The sequence below is a fragment of the Rhagoletis zephyria genome, unplaced genomic scaffold, assembly GCF_001687245.7.
Source record: "Rhagoletis zephyria isolate East Lansing unplaced genomic scaffold, Rhagoletis_zephyria_1.1 Rzeph_scaffold_00165, whole genome shotgun sequence".
Classification (NCBI taxonomy): domain Eukaryota; kingdom Metazoa; phylum Arthropoda; class Insecta; order Diptera; family Tephritidae; genus Rhagoletis; species Rhagoletis zephyria.
Window position 1 is genome coordinate 64,843 of NW_016157249.1, and position 18,448 is coordinate 83,290.

Here is an 18,448-nt window from a genome sequence, read left to right on the forward strand (position 1 = left end):
TCATGAAAAAATTATCCGATCAACATAAGCGACCTACAGTCCTCTTACAAAAATATATTACTTTGCCAATTTCGAAGAAAATTATTAGTGTTACAAGCGACCAAAATCGAAAAATTTGAAATTACAATCATTTTCTTTTTACAGTAAATGAAAATCTGATGAGAAAATTTAGATGTTACGGAACACAATCTGCACAAAAAATATATGTTATTGCAAAGAGCCCATCAAAACCTTTCGAACTGTTGGTCGTTTCATGAAATATTGAGGAATAATTGAAAGAGTACTAAAAATACGTTTTCGAACAAATCTCGAAAACACTTCTTTGAAACCATGGGTATTTTTTTCGTGTTCAGCGACCCCAAAGTTTGCCTAAAAAATTTGTTTTACAGAGGTTCATATTTCGTGTAAAGTAATACGTAATATGCCTTACTATAATTTTGTAAATATTCATTACTAAAGGATTAATACCAATGAAGCAAATGTGATTTATGTCAAAAGTTTAAAANTATTTGAATAGCGCATCCTTTTAATGGGCCGTACGAATAAAAACTAAGCGATTGCCTTTTCTTAAAATTGTATACCTTTTACTCCAATTTTGTTTGAATAAATTGAGTAAAAGGTCTGAAATTTCAAGAAAAAGCAATTGCTTATTTTTATTCATACAGCCCAATACTTAGTAGGTACAGTTTTCCTTTTGTTTGTTTAATATTCATTAACTTTTTATAAAAATATACCATATTCAACGTCTACATCTCTCTTCTTCTTCTTTTTTGGCGCTGTAACCGCCTAAGCGATTTTGGCCGAGTTCAGCAAATCACGCCAGTCGTTTCTCCTCTGTGCCAACTGACGCCAATTGGAAACGCCAAGTGAAGCCAAGTCCTTCTCCACCTGATCTTTCCATCGCAGTGGGGGCCTCCCTCTTCCTCTGCTACCACCAGCGGGTTCCGAGTTGAATACTTTCAGAGCTGGAGCGTCGGTGTCCATTCGAACGACATGGCCAAGCCAGCGGAGCCGCTGTATTTTAATTCGCTGCACTATGTCCATATCGTTGTAAAGCTCATACAGCTCATCGTTCCATCGTCTGCGGTACTCGCCGTCGCCAACGCGTAAAGGCCCGTAAATCTTCCGCAAAATCTTTCTCTCAAACACTCCAAGAGCCGCCTCATCGGATGTTGTCATTGTCCATGCTTCTGCGCCATATACCAGCACGGGCATGATGAGTGACTTATAGAGCGTGGTTTTCGTACGTCGAGAGAGGACTTTACTCCTGAATTGCCTACTCAGTCCAAAGTAGCACTTGTTGGCAAGAGTGATTCTACGTTGGATTTCAATGCTGACATTATTATCGGTGTTAATGCTGGTTCCCAAGTAAACGAAATTCTCTACTTTCTCGAAATTGTAACTGTCAACAGTGACGTGGGTGCCAAGGCGCGAATGTGCTGACTGTTTGTTTGATGACAGGAGATACTTCGTCTTGTCCTCGTTTACCACCAGACCCTTGCGCTTTGCTTCCCTATCCAACTTGGAAAAGGCAGAACAGACTTCGCGGTTTTTGTTACCGATGATGTCGATGTCATCGGCATAAGCCAGCAATTGCACGCTCTTGTAGTAAATTGTTCCTGAGCGGTTCAGTTCTGCAGCTCTTATTATCTTCTCCAACATCAGATTAAAGAAGTCACATGAAAGGGAGTCGCCCTGTCTGAAACCCCGTTTTGTGGCGAACGGCTCGGAGAGGTCTTTTCCAATTCTGACGGAGCTGGTGGTATTGCTCAACGTCATTTTACACAGCCGTATGAGTTTTGAGGGGATGCCAAATTCAGACATAGCGGCGTATAGGCAACTCCTTTTAGTGCTGTCAAAAGCGGCTTTAAAGTCGACAAATAGGTGGTGAGTGTCGATCCTTTTCTCGCGGGTCTTTTCCAAGATTTGGCGTATTGTGAATACCTGGTCTATGGTGGATTTGCCAGGTCTAAAGCCACACTGATAAGGCCCAATCAGTTCATTGACGGTGGGCTTCAGTCTTTCACACAATACGCTCGATAAGACCTTGTAACCTATGCTTAGAAGGCTGATCCCGCGGTAGTTGGCGCGAATGGCGGGGTCACCTTTCTTGTGGATTGGGCAGAGCACACTTAAATTCCAGTCGTCGGGCATGCGTTCATCTGACCATATTCTGCACAAGAGTTGATGCATGCACCTTATCAACTCCTCGCCGCCGTACTTGAATAGCTCAGCTGGCAGGCTGTCAGCTCCAGCGGCTTTGTTGTTTTTCAGCCGCGTTATTGCTATACGTACCTCGTCATAGTCAGGCGGTGGAACGTCGACTCCGTCATCATCGACTGCGGGCTCGGGTTCTTCTTCTCCACAACTTTCTGTGCTGCTACCATTTAGTAGGGCGGAAAAGTGTTCCCTCCATAATTTAAGTACGCTCTGGACATCAGTTACTAGGTCGCCATTATTGTTCTTACAGGAGTGCGCCCCGGTCTTTAAACCTTCCGTAAGTCGCCTAACTCTCTGGTAAAATTTTCGGGCATTCCTCCTGTCGGCCAGCATTTCAAGCTCTTCGCACTCACGTATTTCTGCCTCTCTCTTCTTGTTGCGGCAAATACGTCTCGCTTCCCTCTTCAGATCCCTATAGCGGTCCCACATAGCGCGCGTTGCGCCCGATCGCAGCGTGGCCCTGTAGGCGGCATCTTTTTTCTCTGCAGCTTCCTGACACTCCTCATCGTACCAGTTGTTCTTTCGGGCTCGCTGAAATCCGACTACTTCTTCGGCGGCGGTACTTAATGAGCGGGAAATGTGGTTCCACTGCTCGCATATGTCGGTTTGTTGAAGAGTGCTCTCTGAGAGCAGGTGTGAGAGTCGAGTAGCGAAAGCGCTGGCTGTCTGTTGTGATTGCAGCTTTTCGACGTTAAGCTTTCCTTGCATATTTGGGCGCACATTTTTTGCTGCACAGAGGCGGGTGCGTATCTTGGCTGCAACAAGATAGTGGTCCGAGTCGATGTTTGGGCCTCGGAGTGTGCGTACGTCTAAAACACTGGAAGCGTGCCTTCCGTCTATCACAACATGATCGATTTGGTTTCTCGTTTTTCGATCCGGAGACAGCCAGGTAGCTTGATGGATCTTTTTATGCTTGAACCTAGTACTGCATACTACCATGTTTCGGGCCCCGGCGAAGTCGATCAGCCTCAATCCGTTGTCGGACGTTTCGTCGTGGAGGCTGAATTTTCCGACGGTGGTTCCAAAGATCCCTTCTTTGCCCACCCTGGCATTGAAGTCGCCAAGCACGATTTTGATATCATGACGGGGGCAGCGCTCGTACGTGCGCTCCAAGCGCTCATAGAAGAGATCCTTGGATGCCTCATCCTTCTCTTCCGTCGGGGCATGGGCGCAGATGAGCGAGATGTTGAAGAATCTCGCTTTGATGCGGATTGTGGCTAGACGCTCGTCCACCGGGGTGAACGACAGTACTCGGCGACGGAGTCTCTCTCCCACCACAAATCCAACTCCGAATTTGCGCTCCTTTACATGGCAGCTGTAGTAGACGTCGCAAGGCCCCAGACATTGTTTGCCTTGCCCCGTCCAACGCATTTCTTGGATGGCGGTGATGTCAGCTTTTGTCCTTACGAGGACATCAACCAGCCGGGCAGAGGCACCTTCCCCATTAAGGGGCCGGACATTCCAGGTGCATGCCCTCAAATCGTAGTCCTTTAAACATTTGCCGTGGTCGTCATCATAAGGGGGGGTCTCATCCGAGGCTTTGCCTTGCTTCTTCACTGGAAGTGGTTTTTACGTGGCGGGTCCCAAGCCCAGCGCACAACCCATTGCTGGGACGGGGGTGGTTTCGCAACCAAATACACGTTTATATAGCGAGCCGCTTGCTCCAAGCAGACACCCGCTTGCAGCCGCACCTACTGGTGAACAGACGCTGAAGACTTCAGTGAGCCCTTAAACCGAATAAGTCAGAGTGGCCCCACCGAAGCTCCCTCTCTTTCTGCCGTGACCCAAGGCTCCACTCGGATTGGTTACCGCATCTCGCACATGGGTTGCTCACGTTGCCCAGAGTGCGCGAACGAGGACGCAAGAGTCGGGATTGAGTATAGCCATGCAACTGTAACTGCATACCCAGCGCAATGACTATACCCCATTGCACCCAACATCCCATTTAAAAAATTTTTGAAAATTAAAAAAAAATAAACATAGGGGCGACAATTTTTTTTTTGTTGACGGTGCTGCGCATTTTCTTCCATATAAAAATTTTCTCAAGCATACTTTGTATGGTAGAAAATCAAAAAAAGGGTGCGCTATTCAAATGACGAAGAATGTATATATGTAGTATATTTTTGTTATTTTTATACTACGCAATTATATGTAGGTTAATTTTTTGAAAAATTGTCCTGCATTTTCGAAATATATTTATGATCACCGTAACTATAGTAGACCATTTTAAAATGTCAATAAATGTTGTTTTAGATAACATTTAAATGAAACTTATAGTTAAAAACATATACTCATCTATTACGTTTGCGATAACAAACTTAAATTTTTTCATAAAAAGTAGGAGTTTTAAATAAAAATGATTTAATTATGTAATAAAAAAATAAGAATAATTTTACTTCTTAGATCAATGTCTTACATTTTCTCCTTAAACCAATATTACTTAAAAAACTATCAGTTTTCGTAACATTGAGTGCCCACCGCAGTCTGGTGATTAGGTAAAACCATTTTTACTAGTCTTGCACCCATTTTTGTGGATGGACTTAGGTCTCTGGTACAATATGTGGGTGAACTGACAAACACAAATTTGGTATTACAACTAGAGGTGGAGAAAGCATCGTGGCACTATCGATACATCGATGTTTTTGCATTTTTGCTAAACATCGATGGTTGATGGCGACTATCGATGTTTCTTTTGTACACCTCTGCGCATGTAAAATGAAATAATATTAGTTTCCAGTTTATAACCTTTCAAAACAAAAATCAAAATATTTTACCTGTTTTTAATAATACAATAATTTGACACACGAAAAAATCAATATATTCACAAAACGGGCAAAATATAGTAAAACTGCGTTTTTAGTTTATCTCTCTGACGTCAGGATTTTTTTTAAAAGGACTTTGAAATTTCTAGAATATGATTGAAAAAAAAAGTTTTTCAAAAGTTTCGGTGCATTGTAGAATAACAATATGGATTAAAAGGAACAATTCTGTAGAATAGAAAAAATTAATTTTTGGATGCACCAGGACGAATAAGTATTGAAAATATCCTTTTAAAAATTTATCATTGAATATCCTTGGAAAATTCCAATATTTATTTTTGAAAAAAATATATGTCAAGGACTAATATGTTAACTACCACTTCCTCGAATTGCGTCCTTCTAACTATTAGTTTTAGATAAAAAAAAATTTACACTTCTCCTAATAAGATCTTGATAGCTGCAATATACGTAAATGAAAATACTGGAATCATTATTGTGGAAACATCTGGGCGCTCCAAAAGAACAAACTGAACGTATGATGTACGGTTTAAGTACTTTAATTGTTTTGTATACAAGGGCGTAGCCAGCCTTTCACTCAAGGGGGCAGGAGTTTATATAGAGGGAAAAAATGTTTTTAATTAATTTTTTTTTGTGTATATAAATATAAATTTTTGGGTTTAAGAAAGTATAAGTTTTCTGGTATCCTTTACAACGATACCAAATTTTTAAAAATCGGTTTGTAATTTTTTTGCATAACATATTTTATTTATAAAAAAAGGGACTTTTTGATTTTAAGTGGTTTTTCTTAAATTGTTATATACAAAGTATAAAAATATGCATACCAGTAGAAAGGGTGTTTAATCGCCTTACAACGATACCAATTTTTTAAAAAATCAGTTTGTAGTTTTTTGTATAAAATATTTTCTTTTTTTCATAAAAAAAAGGTATCTTTTCCTTTGTAAGTGTTTTTTTCTCAAAATATATACGATGTTTACAAATACGCATATCAGAAGAAAGGAGGTTTGATTGCGTTTACAGCGATATAAATTAAAAAAAATCGGTTAGTAATATTTTTGGTTTAAACTATTTTTTTTTATAAAAAAAAGGTATTTTTTCCTCTTAAATGTTTTTTCTCAAATTTTTGAATACGAAGAATACAAATATGCACATCAGCAGAAAGGGATACAACGATACCAATTTTTTAAAAATCAGTTCGAAATTGTTTTAAATATAAGGTTTTTAATTTTTCGAAGACCCGACCTTATAGCACCTGTAATATAAGTTTGCACAAAATAAGGTTATATACCATTTAAATAAGAGCAATAGGCGGACTACGTCTATATTTTTAGTTTTTTAGTTATTTACTTATAATAATACAAAATAATTTTTTACCAAAGGCCATTTTTCGAACTTCGAAAGCCCATATCTCGATATCGAATTACTTATTTACCTATAACTCAATCTCTTAAAAAAAATGGTTTGGTCCAATACCCAGCCGAGTGCTGTACAGTTTAATGATTCCAGTATCTTCATTTATGTGTATTGTAACAATCAATATCTTATAAGAGAAGTGTACTTTTTTTCTAAAACTAATAAAGGTAGAAGGACGAAGTTCGAATATGTGGTAGTTCACATATTAGTCCTTGATATATATTTTTTTTTCAAAAATAAATATTGAAAATTTCCAAGGATATTCAAGGATAAACTTTTAAAAGGACATTTTCGACACGGATTTTTTCGACAGCTCACAGAATTTAATAAATCAGACAAATCTAAAAGTAATACATTTTTTAAACTGTATTTAAAAAACCATGTGATTGAGGAACGCATAGATCACAAATAACAATGTACAGTTGTGTTCATGAAAATAGTAGTGCACCGACTCCTAACATTTAAAACGAANTTTGCATGTCTTGTCTGTTATGTGACGTTTTTTCGTATATTCCCCAAAAATAGTATGTTCATTGAAATAGTAGTGCTTGACGTGAGTGGTTGATAAGTTTAACAAAAAAATAAAGAGCTGCAATAAGTAAGTGTATTTAAGCAACTTAATCATTTTCGGATAAAATTTATTGATATCGTGGTACTCCTTCTATTTTAGTGGGTAGAGGAAAGAATTGTTCAGTAGAGAAACGACAATTGATAATTAAGCTAAGGAATCAGGGAAAGACGTACAAAGAAATCGAGGAAATTATGGGATGCACTGCCACGATGATAAATAACGCTATAAATTATAAAGAGAAAGCTGAAAATCGTGGTGGAAAACGGAAAACTACAGCCTTAGAGGACAAACGGATTATCCGGTATGCTAAAACCAAGCCCACAGCGTCCGCAAAAATGATAAAAAATTAATTAAATTTGTCGGTCAGTGCTCTGACAATTCGCTGACGTCTTACTGAAAAAAATTTGAAAGCAAGGAGCCCCAGGAAAGTACCGCTATTGACGAAGAAACATGTCGCTGCAAGAATACAATTTGCTAAAGAACATTTGAGTTGGCCGTCTTCAAAATGGCGCAACGTGTTATGGACAGATGAGAGCAAAATAGTTTTATTTGGTGGCACAGGATCCAGAAAATATGTCCGCCGACCACCAAACACAGAATACCATCCCAGGTACACTACTAAAACAGTTAAACATGGTGGGTTAAGCATTATGGTGTGGGCTTGCTTTTCGTACAGCGGAGTTGGTCCTATCCACTTGATCGATGGCGTTATGGACCGAGTAGTGTACATAAATATATTAAAGGATGTTATGTTACCATTTGCTAGCTGGGAAATGCCGATAAAATGGACGTTTCAACAGGATAACGATCCAAAACACACAAGCAAACTAGCTATGGAGTGGTTTGCATCTGAAAAGATCGACGTGATGCGCTGGCCAGCTCAGTCTCCGGACCTTAACCCAATTCAAAATTTATGGGGAGATGTCAAACGAGTCGTAGAAATAGCAAATCCTTCAAGTAGAACACACCTTTGGCAAGTCGTTAAAGAGGCATGGGCACAAATCCCTGTGAAGCGTTGTAAGGATCTTGTTGATTCTATGCCACGTCGATGTATGGCCGTAATAAATAATAAAGGATTTACCACAAAATACTAGACTACAGACAACATGTTGAACGTGAAATAATAACTTTAGCTGGACTTTTTTTCTTTTGCTACTTCATTAAAACAATCACTACTATTTTCGTGAACACAATATTTTTTGGTTTTTTTTTTTCAATATGCCTTAGTGTGGCAAAAAATAAATATTTTGGACTAATGAAACTGTGACTAATAACTACTTTGCTTAGAATTTTTAATATGAAACTGTGTTTTTCACTTCAGTTGATGCTTTGAAAGTTAGGGCCCACTGGCACTACTATTTTCATGAACACAGCTGTAAATACCAGGTATTTTTGAAAGTAATGATTAATAAAAAAAATAAACAAAAACATAAAAAACAAAGTCTCTAAACATGTTTATAATACTCCATACAGAAATGGCGAATTTTTTACCATTTTTTCGCAATTAACTCGAATTTTTGAGGGTAAGCCAGTCAAACAGACCTAATATTCGGATTCACCGGGTCGAAATACATTTCGGTTGGTGGGTCTGGTTAGAGGCACACACCAATCTTTTGTGCCGGTGTTGTTATTATGGCACTTAAAATGTGCACGTAAGAGCAGCAAAGTATTTAAAGCGGAGTCTTCTAATCTGGACCTGAACTTGTTACATACAAAACCTGCTGATGAAAAACATTTTCGGCCTCAACACTTTTACACTATGTATCCATTGTGAGATTTAATGAAGATTTGGCCCTTTGACGAGATTTAACGTTAAACCTTTCGAGGTTTGCCAAATAAAATTAAATCTCGAAAGGCTTTAGATTTACGTTAAAACTTCGTTAAATCTTCAATAATATTGATCAATAAATATAATTTGTTGGGTGTGGGAACCCCATATTCACATGCCATAAGTCAAATGACATTTGTATTTTCAATATACAGTTGCGGACATTGAAATCTAGCCGATTAAATAACCATGTATTTTCGTATTTTTAGGGGCGTTTTTTATATTTTGGTTAGTTTTAAAGGCAAATTATTAGTATTTACATAGCTTTTGTTTTAATAAATCAACAAAAAGATATTTTAAAAATTACAAATTCAGAAAATATGTTTTATGATAATATAATGCAGAGTCTTTTCCGCTTCCTATAAATCTTTTACGCATTGCGATATAAAATTTACAAAATTCAGTAATGGTTTTGCTTCGATAACATTGCACGAAAAATCCTCTAGAACTCAATTCGACTCAAGAAATGCATTGGCAGTCATTTTTGCTAGCTAGGTCTGCATGATATGCCAAAGGCCCACGATTGGATTTTCGGCTACCTCTTATGAAGAAAAGAGTTTATTTCCCAAACCATTACCGAATTTTAAACATTTTTCTTAAAGCAAATATTGTTCTTTACCGTTTTGTACCATTCGTAAAATTTTCCAAACTACATATATTTTCTTATTTACCACGAATAAGAAGCCAATAATAGCTGTGTTTTTTTACACGCCTATACATACGGTGACCATAATTATGGCAGCGGAATGGTTAGGTTAGGTTAGGTTGAAGTGCTGCTAGGCCCAGAGGGCGCCAGCACACTTAGGCCCGATCAGGGCCCATTGTGATACCACATGGATCCAAAAACCCCTACTCCTTAAACCAGTTCGTGGGGTCTGCGAACCCTAGCAGCTGCCGTATTCCTAACTTAGCAGTTGCGCTTATATCGTCTAAAAGCCCTATGCCTAGGAATTTCTGTCCTTTCCTGCCTAGTGCTGGACACTCGCAGAGTAAGTGCCTTATTGATTCAGGCTCTTCTTCGTCGTGGCAGCTCCTGCAGTAGTCGTTGTGACTAGCCCCGAGGCGTTCTGCGTGCCTTCCTATCAGGATATGTCCTGTGAGCAGACCAATGGCCAGTGACATATCGCCTTTATTGAGAGTAAGAATTTCTCTCGTTCTCCGTACATCCCATTTTGGCCATGTAAGGTTCGTTGTATTAGAGTTTTCAGTGCGATCCCATCTGGAGGCCGCTTCTTCAAGGAAGTTCTCCCTTAGTAAGAGCTTGCAGGAAGCGAGTGGCATACCCATCATCTTCCAGGCTGGTGAAAGTGGAGAGGAAGTACCCGCCCTTGCAAGCTCGTCTGCCTTCTCATTTCCTGGTATGTCACTGTGCCCCGGTACCCATACCAGGTGCAAAGCGAACTGCTCTGCCATCACGTTAAGTGATTTGCGGCAGTTGGCAACTGTTTCCGAATTTATAGTGACAGAGTCAAGCGCCAAAAGGGCCGCCTGACTGTCTGAGTATATATATATTTCCGTACTGGCGATAACAGCTAGTTTTAGGCTGTCAACGGCTTCTTGTATGGCTGCCAATTCGGCTTGAAAGACACTACAATAGTCAGGTAGTCGGAATANATACCAGGTGCAAAGCGAACTGCTCTGCCATCACGTTAAGTGATTTGCGGCAGTTGGCAACTGTTTCCGAATTTATAGTGACAGAGTCAAGCGCCATAAGGGCCGCCTGACTGTCTGAGTATATATACATTTCCGTACTGGCGATAACAGCTAGTTTTAGGCTTTCAACGGCTTCTTGTATGGCTGCCAATTCGGCTTGAAAGACACTACAATGGTCAGGTAGTCGGAATGATCTTTTTATTCCCAATCTCTCCGAGTAGACGCCTCCTCCTACCTTAATTTCTAGTTTGGAGCCGTCCGTGTAGAATCTTATGGCATCTCTACACCCCGGAACTCCTTCGAGCCATGATTCTCTGCTAGGTAGCGTTACGCTATAACCTTTAGTGAACACAATAGTCCGTTGTGCTCGGTAGTTGTCGGTTTCTCAGAATTGTAGTGTGACCACAACGAGCCGCTTTCCAGCTTTTAAGCCCCTATAGTCTTAGGGCTGCAAACGCAGCGTATTGTCGTCCTATAATATCTATAGGTATGATGTTGCGGGTCGTATTCAATGCCATAGTAGGTGTTGTGCGGAGAGCACCACTAATGCAGATCAGGGCCGTTCTCTCCACTTTTTGTAATTTAATAATGTTTACTTTCTTCTCCAGCACTGGCCACCATACCACTACCCCGTACAGAAGTATGGGCCTCACCACGGCGGCGTATATCCAGTGCACTAGCTGCGGGGTTAAACCCCATTTTTTCCGATTGCTCTCCTGCAGCTGTATAGGGCAACCGTGGCCTTCCGCACCCGCTCTTCGGTGTTTTGAGTCCAGCTTAATTTTTTATCTAGGACTATCCCCAGGTATTTAGCGGATTCGCTTAATTTTAGTGTGGTCTGTGCCAGCCTTGGTGTTATCAATGGGGGGATTTTGTACCTTCTTGTGAACAGTACAAGTTCTGTCTTGCTTGGGTTTACCCCTAACCCGTTATTTTTTGTCCAACTCTCGACTTCCTTCAGTTTTACCTGCATAATGTCACATAGAGTCTGTGGAAATTTCCCACTTACTGTTAGTGCAAGATCATCCGCATACGCAATAACCTTACAGCCACCCCCCTCCATGCCACACAGCAGTGAGTTTACCGCTGCGACCCATAATAGAGGGGATAGGACTCCCCCTTGCGGGGTGACCCTCTACGATCCTGGTCAACGATACTCCCGCCAGCTCCGCCCGAACCACCCTGCATCTCAGCATTTGGTTTACGAGCGCAACTAAGCGCGAGTCGATGCCCAGGCCCGTCAGTGCTGTCGTTATCGCGCCCGGCATGATGTTGTTAAAGGCGCCCTCTATATCCAGGAAGGCTGCTGGCGTACATTCTTTGATGTCTAGTGATCTTTCTATATGCGACACTATTTCATGTAGCGCCGTTTCTGTAGATCTACCTTTCGTATAAGCATGTTGTGTGGTAGAGAGTCCGTCACCAACCGACTCTCTGCTACGGACCTCCACCAGTCTCTTCATAACCTTCAATTGAAATGACGACAAGGTGAGGGGCTGAAATCCTTTGGGTTGTTGTGGGACACCTTCCCTGCCTTGGGGATGAACATCACTCTTGACTCCCTCCACTTTCTAGGGATATGATTAAGAGCTAATACACCCTTGATTATAGCGTGAAGCCACGCTGAGCTTAGCTTAAGCTTAAAAGTCCCAATAGACCAGATGACCTTTTCCCTAGTGAGGAAGACTCCAGTGACCGAAAGATCTCCAGTTAGATGTGGCTGCACCGGCATGCCGTCCGTGGCACCGGGAAGTGTGTGCAAAGAAGCAGATCCCGTGATTCCTCCTCGGTCTCAGTCCAGGAGCCGTCAGGTCTTTGCAAGCATCCTGGGGCTTTCTGGGCAGCACCTGAGAGTATCTTTCTGAGCCTGCCTGCCTCTGAGATAGACTCCACCCCGTTGCAGAAGTCTTTCCATGAGGTTCTTTTCGACCTTCATAGGAGCTTCTTGTACTCCCGTAACGTTGTCTTGTAGGTCTCCCAATGTCCCTCACTACCAGACGCAGTGGCCTGGTTGAAGGTTTTCCTGCAGTTCTTGCGTGAAAACCTGATTTCTTCATTCCACCAGGGTGGCTTTTTCCTACCCCGGTGCTGCTTTTTGGGGTATGCAATGTCAATTGCCTTACTGCAGGCCCCCGTAAAATGGTCGACAAGATATTCCAGCTCCTCTAGGTTTGCTGGAGTAGTCGGCTCTCTATCTTCTGGCAAAAGCCTATCCAGCTCTTCCCGATACCTATGCCAGTTGGTATTTCGCAAGTTTCTAGTTAGAGGAGCCTTGGGCATTCCCCCTACTACCTCGAATTGGATATATCGGTGGTCGGAAAAGGAGTGCTCCTCGAGCACCTTCCACTTCCCGACCAGACATTCCGCATTCTCAGAGATAAGGGTAACGTCCAGCACTTCCCTTCGGGATTTTGTAATAAAAGTGGGATCGTTCCCCCTATTTGCAATAACAAGCTTAGAGCTAAGTATTAAATTAAAAAGTGACTCACCCCGTTCGTTATTGTCGGAGCTGCCCCAGGTATGATGGTGAGCATTTGCATAACCTCCCAAAATTAGCGCCTCCCTCGTGCTGGCCACTAGGTCCTTAATGCAGATAATTGGCACCTCCTTGTCGTGAGCTAGGTACATGGATGCCATCTTAATTGGTCGTCCGTTAACACTTAGACTGACCGCTGTTGTGTCCTCGTCGCTAAATTGTGGAAGAAAGAGACACTTTAGTGTGATACTTATCAATATGCACGTCCTTGGTTTCGCCGTTGAGGCTCCAGTCTGTAGCCCGGCGCTTTCAGCCCGCAAATGTTTTGTCCCACCACCAAGGTTCTTGGATTAGGACGATGTCGGCTGTCCCTTTAGCTGTTAGATGGAGCAGCAGTGCAGCTGAAGCTGCTTTACAGTGGTGAAGGTTAATCTGCAATACCTTCACCATTTTGGCCATTATCGCCCACGTCGCCTATTAGGGTGGAGTTGACCGCGTCTTTCGACATCTCGATCAACTCCTCCTCCGTATAAAGCCGAAGCATGCGTCCGACCCCCAGCGAAGACGTCGATGAGGCATCCATAGGATCAACCTGCTCGGATTCCTCCTCCATCTCCACGTCGCTGTTGGCCTCCTCCGGCTCTACCTCCGCGATGAGGTTCTTCGCTGCGTTTACGTCGTTGATGTAGACCTTAATTTTGGCCATGTCGCAGCCGTACCGTATCACCCCGCTCTTTTGCTCCAGCAACTCTATGAAGTCCTTATTAAGAAGCAGGACAACCTGCATTGTCGCTTTACCGCTTTCATTTATTTTCACCACCTTCCAATTTTCGGTAGGTAGCTCCGAGTTGTAGAGCCTTATGGTATCCAGGATCCTTTCGGGTTCCGCTGGCTTGCAAGGCAACCATGCTCTCGCTCTCGGTCGCACCGGTAGGTCCTTGAAGTCGACCGCCCTGAGCTTCGCACCAGGGTAGACTTCTCCAATGCCTGCGACTGTCTTCTTATATATATCCGCTTATCTAGCATCCTGGCATGCTATAGCCCGGATGTTATTTTGGAACCACCCCGCTCCCTTGCAGGTTGGCGGAGGTCCCGGATTCTCCAACATGATGGCGATGTCTTCATCGCTCACGTCAATGACGCCAAGCAGGATCTGCTCCTTGGCTACTTCAGCAAAAGAAGGCCTCTGCGTTCTGACCCTCTTTGCATTGTTGGGCGTATTTTCCCCCGATCTATTGCGCTTACTGGAGGGCGCCTGCGGCTGTCTCTCCTCCGGCTTGCGGTAATCGGGCAGGACTGCCTTCGCCCAGTCGATTTTTGTGAAGATCTCCTTCACATGCTCTGCCTTCGCCTTACTACACAGGTCAGGAGTAGTGGTGAACCTTTGCAGGATTCCTGCAGCCATCTTCTTCTGTCGATAGCCCGCTGTAGCTGGTTATGGCCTCTGGTCAGGCCTCGTGAAGGCCGTGGGTGTCGCGGGAGGACCGCCCGAGGCCTGCGCCCCAGATTCAGCCTTATCTCCGGCTGCAATCTGCATGCCAGTTTGGCATCCACTGGTGCCAGCAGTTTCCTGGGGTGGACTCCTTTGAACATCCCCACCGCCGCTTTCCTTCTTTTTTGCAGGAGCTTGGCCCGGTTTAACCATTGGCCTTGGTTTCCCGCTGTTTGTCACCGCACTACGGCTGGTGGAGGTACTCTCCATCGCTTGAGCCCCTTCTTTAGTGGGCCGAGGCCCTTCCGACGCCTTAAGGGGGCCGGTCCCTTTATAGTTTGTTTTTGTTGTTGTTGTTGTTTTTTGATTTTTTTTCCATATTTGTTCCCACGGGCTGCGGAGAAAGGGGGTCGTCCACCCGGGCAGAGATCCGCGATGCCCAGGTAAGGCCTACTTACATCCTGGGTGTGGCCGCCTCCCAGAGGGCTCCGTTCGCGACTGGGCTATTTAGGGGCCCCCAGCCTGGCCTATCCTCGGTACGGTGCGCATGACGCCTTGATCCAGCCCCTTCAGACCTCCAAACCACGATCAAAAACCATTTCCATATGACTAAGCTATTAAGGAGTTTAGCACATAGCACTGATTCCTGATCTTAGCTGAGCAGCATTCTGACATCGCACACAATCCTCTGTAGTGCCCATTTCCAGTCGGCACCCTCGTGGAGGGTTCAGCCGGAGGATTTTTGCCGACCATGGCAGCGGAATACGGGACACAAAATAATTTTGCTAATGCAAAAGTCTTGAAACAGAATTTGCTTAGCATTGAAACAGCATTTTATTTGGCATATATTTGTCGATATTTTGTGAATAATGCAGCACATAAATATTCGGTTGTAACGTGTTGTGCTACCCACTAAAACCCAAACTCCCACCGCTCGCGCAAGAATCCCGCATCTGGCACCGCAATTCTGCATGTCTTCAGATGCAGGAGCGCGCTGCTAGAGCCTCGGGGCTGCTCTTTTGTATGGGCGTTTCATTCGGGTGTCCCCAGTAGACATCCGTCCTCTCGTTTGCAGCGGAGTACGAATTTCACGTATCTCGCAACTGCTTCCCACTTGTCTGCACTGGAGCTCATTACCCTAATTATGTTGTTCGGAGTTATGTCTCTGTATGTTTCTTCCAACATTCTGAACAGAACGGTGAGTGCACCCTGCGGCAACGCGAAGCGAACAACGAGAAATAGGCAGAATGTTCGAGGAATGACGTAGAATGTTTCACGAAGAGAAACGTCAGTTGGATGAACACTGCAAACAGCGAGAGAAAGAGAATGAGCGATGAACTTCAGAACGTTCGAGAGTTGCCATGAGTGCGAGCGCAGGTATATAAGAGCCACGACACAGCGGAGTTGAGTTAGTTACGAGTTACAAGTCAGCAAGCTACAAGTAAAGTGAGCAGAGAAGTGAGTTGCGAATAAGCAAGCTATAAGTTTAATTGTGTTAACAAGTTTATTAAAGCGTTGTTATTGCTTTAACAAGTATTGTAAAGTGTTTTTACTGTATTAGCGAATATTGTAAATTGTTTGTTGTACAATAAAGTTAATTGTACTACAGTTTGGTCATCGTTAGTATTTATTTAACAATCCAGAGATGCGAACTGCAAGATATTTGGGAAATCCCTCGAGATTTCAAGGATGATCGTAACAATTGGTGTCAGAAGTGGGATTCTTAAATAAATCCCGAAGGATAAACTTTTGAAAATAGCAAAAATTCAGGATTTAAAGATTGAGGAACTCAAACGGGATTTGGAGAAGCGAAATTTAGCAACCTCCGGAAGAGAAGTGGAGTTACTATCACGGCTGCGAGAGGCTATGGAAGCAGAAGGCATCGACGTGGACAAATATGACTTCCAGGGTAAACTCGACGATGCANAGCGTAATTTGGCCACCTCCGGAAGAAAAGTGGAATTATTATCCCGTTTGCGGGAGGCTATGGAAGCTGAAGGCATCGACGTGGACAAATACGACTTCCAGGGTAAACTTGACGATGCATTCGCAAAGGATGAACAGAAGGACGAGGCCGCTTGTTCGTCGAAGGATGTGCAGCAGACATCCGGGAAGGTTGAAGAACAGCAAAAGTCTCTAAGTTCATCAACAGCTATGGACATGAACACGTTATTGGCTGCCATGTCACAGATGTCATCAGAGATTTCATCCCAGCTGCAAGTGCAGGGAACACGCATATCATCGCAGCTAGATGAAAAGATTACTCAGTTACAAGAGAATTTATTCAAAAATAACTCGGAACTCAGAGAGAGACAGATAAAATCGAGGAACGACAAGATAAAATCGAAGCGCTTATTAAGGAAAAACAGGACAAAGCCGAAGCTAAGGTGGATGAGCTTGAAGATCGTCTCCGGGGTTTGCTGTTGAATCGTCCAGCTAATTCGACGAACGCTCCCAAGGTAAAGACTCCATCTTTTGATGGCACTATTCCTTTCCAGGTCTTTAAGCTCCAGTTTGAGAACACAGCTACAGCAAATCACTGGAACATGGAGGATAAATCCGCTGCACTGTTCGTTGTAAAGGACCTGCAGCGGAAATCTTGCAGACTATTCCTGATTGTGAAAGGAACAGTAACGATGCGTTAATGCGTGCAGTGGAAAGACGTTATGGTAGCGAGCACAGGAGACAGATTTACCAGATGGACGATACAAAGGAAATGCTGAAGAAGCTAATCCAACTGCTGGGCGAGAAAAAGCATGGCTCTGGCAAATGTTTTAAATGTGGAAAGCCAGGCCACTTCGCCCGCGATTGCAGCGCAAGTTCCAGTGGGCTCAACAATTCAGCAGGACGCAGACGCAGGGCTGAAGGAAGCCAACTCCAATCATTCGTTAAACTGAAACGAGCCAGCAGGAAGGGCCGCGTGCTGGCTCCAGAAGTTGAAGGGCTCATAATCTCCGTCTCACAAATTGGCCGGAAAGCATGCAACCTCACTGTTGGTGGATGTGTGAATGGGCAGAAGAGAGTACTGACAGTGGATACTGGAGCAATACATTCCATTATTCGACCGGATTTGGCCACTTTTTATGTGAAGCCACTACCTGGAGCAAAGCTGCAGACTGCAACTGGTGAATGCACCAAAGTGTTAGGAGAAGTACCATGCGAGGTTAAAATCGACGCTGTGGCCTCGTATACTAAGTTTATAGTGGCAGACATTGTGGATGAAGTCATCATCGGCGTGGATTTCTTACTTGGCCAAGGCATGAAGATTGACCTCCATAGAATGATCCTGACAGATCGTCACAGGAAAGTGCCACAAGTTGGGCAGAGGTTGACAATGATGGAGACGAAATGGTTTCGTCAGGAGAAGGAAGTGGTTCACCGATACAGGAAAAGCGTGACGGTTCCGCCAGCTCAGTGAAGAAGAGGTCGCAACAAGGAAGTGGTCATGGCAAGCCAGGCAGTGTTTCCGGCAGGAGGAAAGCCGCTAAACCACGTTGCAGTGGTTATACGCCGGTGGCCGGAAATGGAAGCGGCTGTGGGAGCAGTAGGCGTGCTTTGAAGTGTCCCGAAAAAGACGAAGTGGTCGTCAAAGGCGAGCAGTTAAGCCGGAAGCCAAGGGCGAGATTATACATGTCCGGTCAATGAAGCTAGCATCGGCGGAAGGGCGAGATACGAAAGGACGGCGGAAGCTTCAGCGTAAGGATCTGGATTTAGCAAGATGTGCTAAAGGCAGCGCAGCACGAAGGCGGGAGTCTGGGTGTCATGGACAGATGATGCGGCATAGATCTGGCGAAAAGGGTGCCCACGAGAAGAGACATGGTCTGGTCACCACCAGTGGCCGGCAGAAGCACGACCATGTGAGATGGTGCACTCCCGCAGATAAGCCGGAAGCAATGCCCAGTAACGCATTGTGGTTGTACATGTCGCAGCAGAAGAAAAGCTTTACCTCCAAGCAAAGACTTGACTGGAAAGATCCGTTTAAGATTGACAAACGGCTGAAAGACGAAGCGCATCGAACCCAGACAATGGGGAGACCGAGGACCAAGATGAAAGTGGTCCACTTGGAAAGGCTTGCAGC

At 43.7% G+C, this 18,448-nt stretch overlaps 2 protein-coding genes and 1 long non-coding RNA gene across 3 annotated transcripts in view; all 3 read left to right on the plus strand.

Annotated features, from left to right (window-relative positions):
- LOC108355632 (uncharacterized) overlaps positions 1-4,969 on the plus strand; it is an 8,290-nt gene extending 3,321 nt beyond the window's left edge. The window contains exon 3 of the long non-coding RNA XR_001846558.1: positions 4,958-4,969. This is a non-coding gene — a long non-coding RNA (uncharacterized LOC108355632). The remainder of the gene's footprint in view (positions 1-4,957) is intronic.
- Positions 1-18,448, plus strand: part of bur (GMP synthase burgundy) — a 411,333-nt gene that overhangs the window by 59,792 nt on the left and 333,093 nt on the right. The window lies entirely within an intron of this gene.
- On the plus strand, positions 16,064-16,883 carry LOC108355622 (uncharacterized). The gene is made up of 2 exons (XM_017606776.1): positions 16,064-16,265; positions 16,386-16,883. The coding sequence occupies exons 1-2, from the start codon at positions 16,237-16,239 to the stop codon at positions 16,795-16,797; spliced, it is 441 nt and encodes a 146-aa protein (XP_017462265.1). The 5' UTR covers positions 16,064-16,236; the 3' UTR covers positions 16,798-16,883.